This window comes from Larimichthys crocea, chromosome XXIV (genome assembly GCF_000972845.2).
Source record: "Larimichthys crocea isolate SSNF chromosome XXIV, L_crocea_2.0, whole genome shotgun sequence".
Lineage (NCBI taxonomy): Eukaryota > Metazoa > Chordata > Actinopteri > Sciaenidae > Larimichthys > Larimichthys crocea.
The window spans coordinates 9,460,103-9,464,385 of NC_040034.1; the positions used below are offsets into that span (position 1 = coordinate 9,460,103).

The following is a 4,283-nucleotide window of genomic DNA, read 5'->3' on the forward strand; positions in this document are numbered from 1 at the left end:
TTAAGAATGACAGCTATTGTAAATCAAATCAATGAATATAAAAACATGTTTCACTTGTTTCTTCATGCAAACGATGGAGGCCGTCTGTAAGAACATCTGTAAATAATCCATCTTTTGCTTTAATATAAATTGTTAAAGCTCCATTTAACGATAGATACTCTGTGAGCTGACTCATATGGGGAAGTATGTAGAGTTGAGTATTTTCTGCAAACTGCTGCATATTTTGTAAAAAAAAAGTTGTTAAAAATGCAGCATTTTTGGAAGAACAACACTTATGGCAAGACAAAAAAAGTATAAAAAGCCACAGAAGAAGCAGCTAAAGTCAGCTTTGATGAAACTGTGAGAACAACCATGAATCCCGCCATCAGCATCACTCTTCTCCTGCTCTCTGCAAGTAAGAAAGTAACATTTTTACCCCACTTTCCTCATAATTTAAGTATTTTCTTGAGACATTTTCTTTTTCTTTTAGCTGTTGTTAAGTCATGGGGGTCTCTGGAGGGCCAAGCTGAAGAGGAGGAGGATTCTTCATCCCAGTTAAACCATGACATGGGGGAGAGAGCAGCCCACCATACAGAGAAGGTATGAAACAATGACAGACACAACCTGATGGGTTTCAACTTAAAATATCAGCATTTGGACATGCTGTGTCAACATGTTACTGTAAAAGCCACTCATCAATATATAAGCTGACATTTTTATATTTTCTTTCTTATTTTGTATTGTATATTGCAGGATGAAGCTTTCCCAGGTTCCTGTACTGCCTGTAAGTCCATTGTGTCCAAAGTAAAGAAGCATCTGGGCAAAGAAAATACAAAGGTAAGGAACACAAAATATATTACTACTATTGCTTAGTGTCTGACTGAGGGTGTCTGAACAAATTCAAATTATGAACTCTCATTTGGCTCTTGTGTTCACATTTTGCTGCAATTAAAATATTTAGCAGAAAAATAAAGGGAATAAAACTAATACAGTCTGTTAAATGTTAATAATTCAAAGTTGTAGAACTGACTAATAATAATAATAATAATAATAATAATAATAATAATAATAATAATAAATAGTGAAATAGATCAGCACTTCCAATTTGTTTCTCAGCTTGAGGAAATACATGATGTATTCATGTATTAATACATGATAAATTAAACTTGAGCAGCATGTGTGTAGATTGGATTTTATCACTGAAGAATTATAATTTGATCCATTATAGTCATCTCACTCATGCATATGTTATCTTTATACGCCTTTTTTTCTTTGTAAGCAGACAAACTGAGTTATTGTTATGTGGAAAAAAACCTGTAGAGCAAACATCAATGCATATTCGTATCATTTGTCAACATTTGCATGCTGGATCAGACCAACATCACTATTAATGAATCAAACAGGTTTGTATTTTAAGTCCTACTTGTTTAATGTTTCATTTCTATTCATTTTTAGGCAAAAATCCAAGGTCTGCTTGCAAAAGCCTGCAATGGACTTAGACCTAGATTCATCAGATCCATCTGCGAGAAGCTGGTCAGAAAGTACCAAGACAAACTGATCAACGTCATAGCAGACAAGGGGACTCCCGAGAGTATATGCATTAGACTGAGTCTCTGCAAGAGCCGTGGGCAGTAGATTGTACATTTGATGCATGCAACACAACAGACTAAAGTGTAACGTTTGAACTCTTCCTGTGTCTTGTCTTGTTTTTGCCTTCACAATAAAGCTTTTTTTTTGCAGTGATGTTGTTGTCCTCGTTTTCCTAAACACACCGTTACTCTGTATTGTGAGACATGTCTTTGAGACACCAACTGTAAAACTATTGTCTCTTTAAACAACTGATTAAAGTTAAGTTCGACGGGAGAAAGTCCAGTGAAGTGTAGATTTTCTTCTGACATCAGCAGCTTTTAAATTGTCTAAAGTAAAGCAAAGATGTAAAGCCATAGGCAATCCATACACACAAATCACAACTAGTCCAACTCTATTCCACTTCCCTTATGTTACAATAGACACGTTTAGAACTAAATAAATACATTTTGAACAAATAAAATGACAGGTAATATGTGGTCCTGCACGACATCCACTACACATATTACCACTGTCATTATTGCTACCATATCTCCATTACAGTTTATAGTTAGTTGATGATTTGCTGCTGCTGCTGCTGTGCATCTGTGTCTCTCTATCTCTATCACAGGTTCCACTGCTACTGTAATCATTTTATCATTCATTGTAATTCATTGTCATTTTATCATTCATTGTAATTGTACAATATGTTTGTGTTGATTTGTTCTGTACACGTGACATCTATTGCACGTCTGTCCGTCCTGGGAGAGGGATCCCTCCTCTGTGGCTCTTCCTGAGGTTTCTTCCACCTTTTTTCCCTGTTAAAATGTTTTTTGTGGGCAAGTTTTTCCTCACTCGAGCCGAGGGTCTAAGGACAGAGGGTGTCACTCCCTGTACAGATTGTAAAGCCCTCCGAGGCAGATGTACTTTATGACTTTGGGATATACAAATAAAATCTGATTTGATTTGATCTGATTTCTTTAAGGCGAGATGTTTTGCTTATGTTCAGATTCATAATTTTGGGTAGACTAGAACTAGAAAAGATTTAGATTAAGGTTTATCATTTTTCTCAGCAGCAGCAGCACCTTTCACCCTTAATCTGAAGCTCCTGTCTCTTTAAATCCCTTCTCCCGCCTAAATCCAATCTTCTCTTCTGATTGGTCAGCTACCAAAAGACACCACCTAGCAACTTCCGCAGGTGTAACGGATTTATTTTGGCCAGTGAACCGCTGTAACTGACGCTAGCTGCATTTCTAGTGGAAATATTACACTAATAACCGCGTGTTCACCACAGACTTCACCCCTCGCACATTGTAGAGCGGGACTCTGACGCAAAATCTTGAAGAAATCAACATCAGCAATCAACATTACAGGTATTTAGTAAATAAAACCTGTCACGTAAATACTGTTTACGTGACAGGTGTTTCGGTTTAACGGGCGACCTTGTTAACTGGTGACCGTCAGCCGAACGCATCGGTGGTTGCCGTAGTTACGACATGTAAATACTTTGGAGTAATTACCAGCACGTGAAACGTTAGTCAAGCAAGTATTTTTAGTAAACAGACACTTAATAAATGTGCCAAAGTAATCATATTACTAGTATATGTGAGGTTACAGATCAGTGAAACTTGACCATGTCAACATAACTGAAGGGATTACTAATAATTTAGTGTTTTTGTTTATGTATAAAATAAACATGCTTGTCAGAACAGTGCTTCAAACTTTTTAACTGTATAACATATTGTGATCTAAACACCTTTAATAAAAAGTTTGATGGAAACAAAAGTGTGTTGTGTCATTATTTAATGGACCGAGTTTATCAACTCTTCTACATTCAAGAAATCAAATTCTACAAAGTTTTTTGTAGAACATTTGTAAAATAATATGATATATTTCTTACTACTAAATTTAAAAATGACCAAAACTCTCCTTAAAAATAAAGCATTTTTTTATTAATTTCCAAAGAAATTGAGATATAAATTGTATGTATATTATGAACAAAGTGTCAAAGCTTTAACAGATCATGTCCACTGAGGTAAATGGTTTCTGGTATACTGAAGTTTCAGCTGGTAGTGGAGCTGTCCTGTGCATCCAGACCTTCATGATGCTGCTGCACTCCAGATACCCAAATGTACAGCATGTAAACAACAAACACTGAACTTTTCATAATCACAATCCCCCTTAAGCTCAGCACAGCACAGGCGAATCACATGGATGTATTCAGAAAGAGACTTGTCTGTCAAACTATGTCAATGTCAGGAATGAAACGTCAAGCTCAAAATGTAGTCATAAGGCCACAAAACAACTTTTTAACATATTTCCTTGTTTGTAGACGAGTGAAAATTTAGGGACATCGAGTAGTTGCATGTAGATTAACCAAAAGGGACAGCTTCTTCAAAACACTGCATGTGCACTGAGAAATCCTCCATCCTCCTTGATCAAGCTTCAATAAATCTTTCAGCGTAACATCTTGGACTCCTGACTTCCTATATTTTGTATCTGCATGCAGATTAGAGTGAAGCTTTGTGACACGTGGTTTCAACGTTTCCGTGCAGTGACTGGAACAAATGACGTCAAGATGATTTTTTTTTGTGATGCTGCTCACCACAAAACCACCAAAGTGTTTCTATCCTCTGACCAAATAAGAGTTTTGGTTTGAATCACTATAGGTGGAGGCTTACAAGACAGCTTGCATAGCTCTCTGTGTATATAAGGTGTGATATCACCAGAAGAGAAGC

At 36.4% G+C, this 4,283-nt stretch overlaps 1 protein-coding gene across 1 annotated transcript; it reads left to right on the plus strand.

Annotated features, from left to right (window-relative positions):
• Window positions 1-264: 264 nt before the first annotated feature.
• On the plus strand, window positions 265-1,718 carry LOC104922159 (saposin-C). The gene is made up of 4 exons (XM_027275106.1): window positions 265-394; window positions 470-579; window positions 733-816; window positions 1,435-1,718. The coding sequence occupies exons 1-4, from the start codon at window positions 352-354 to the stop codon at window positions 1,612-1,614; spliced, it is 417 nt and encodes a 138-aa protein (XP_027130907.1). The 5' UTR covers window positions 265-351; the 3' UTR covers window positions 1,615-1,718.
• Window positions 1,719-4,283: the final 2,565 nt, after the last annotated feature.

What these genes read in the sequence shown, in the direction of transcription:
- LOC104922159 (XM_027275106.1), top strand. Translation starts at nt 352, where the DNA reads ATGAATCCCGCCATCAGCATCACTCTTCTCCTGCTCTCTGCAA. An exon ending in CAGCCCACCATACAGAGAAG is followed by an intron (nt 580 to 732) that starts GTATGAAACAAT and finishes TGTATATTGCAG; the next exon opens with GATGAAGCTTTCCCAGGTTC. An exon ending in TGGGCAAAGAAAATACAAAG is followed by an intron (nt 817 to 1,434) that starts GTAAGGAACACA and finishes ATTCATTTTTAG; the next exon opens with GCAAAAATCCAAGGTCTGCT.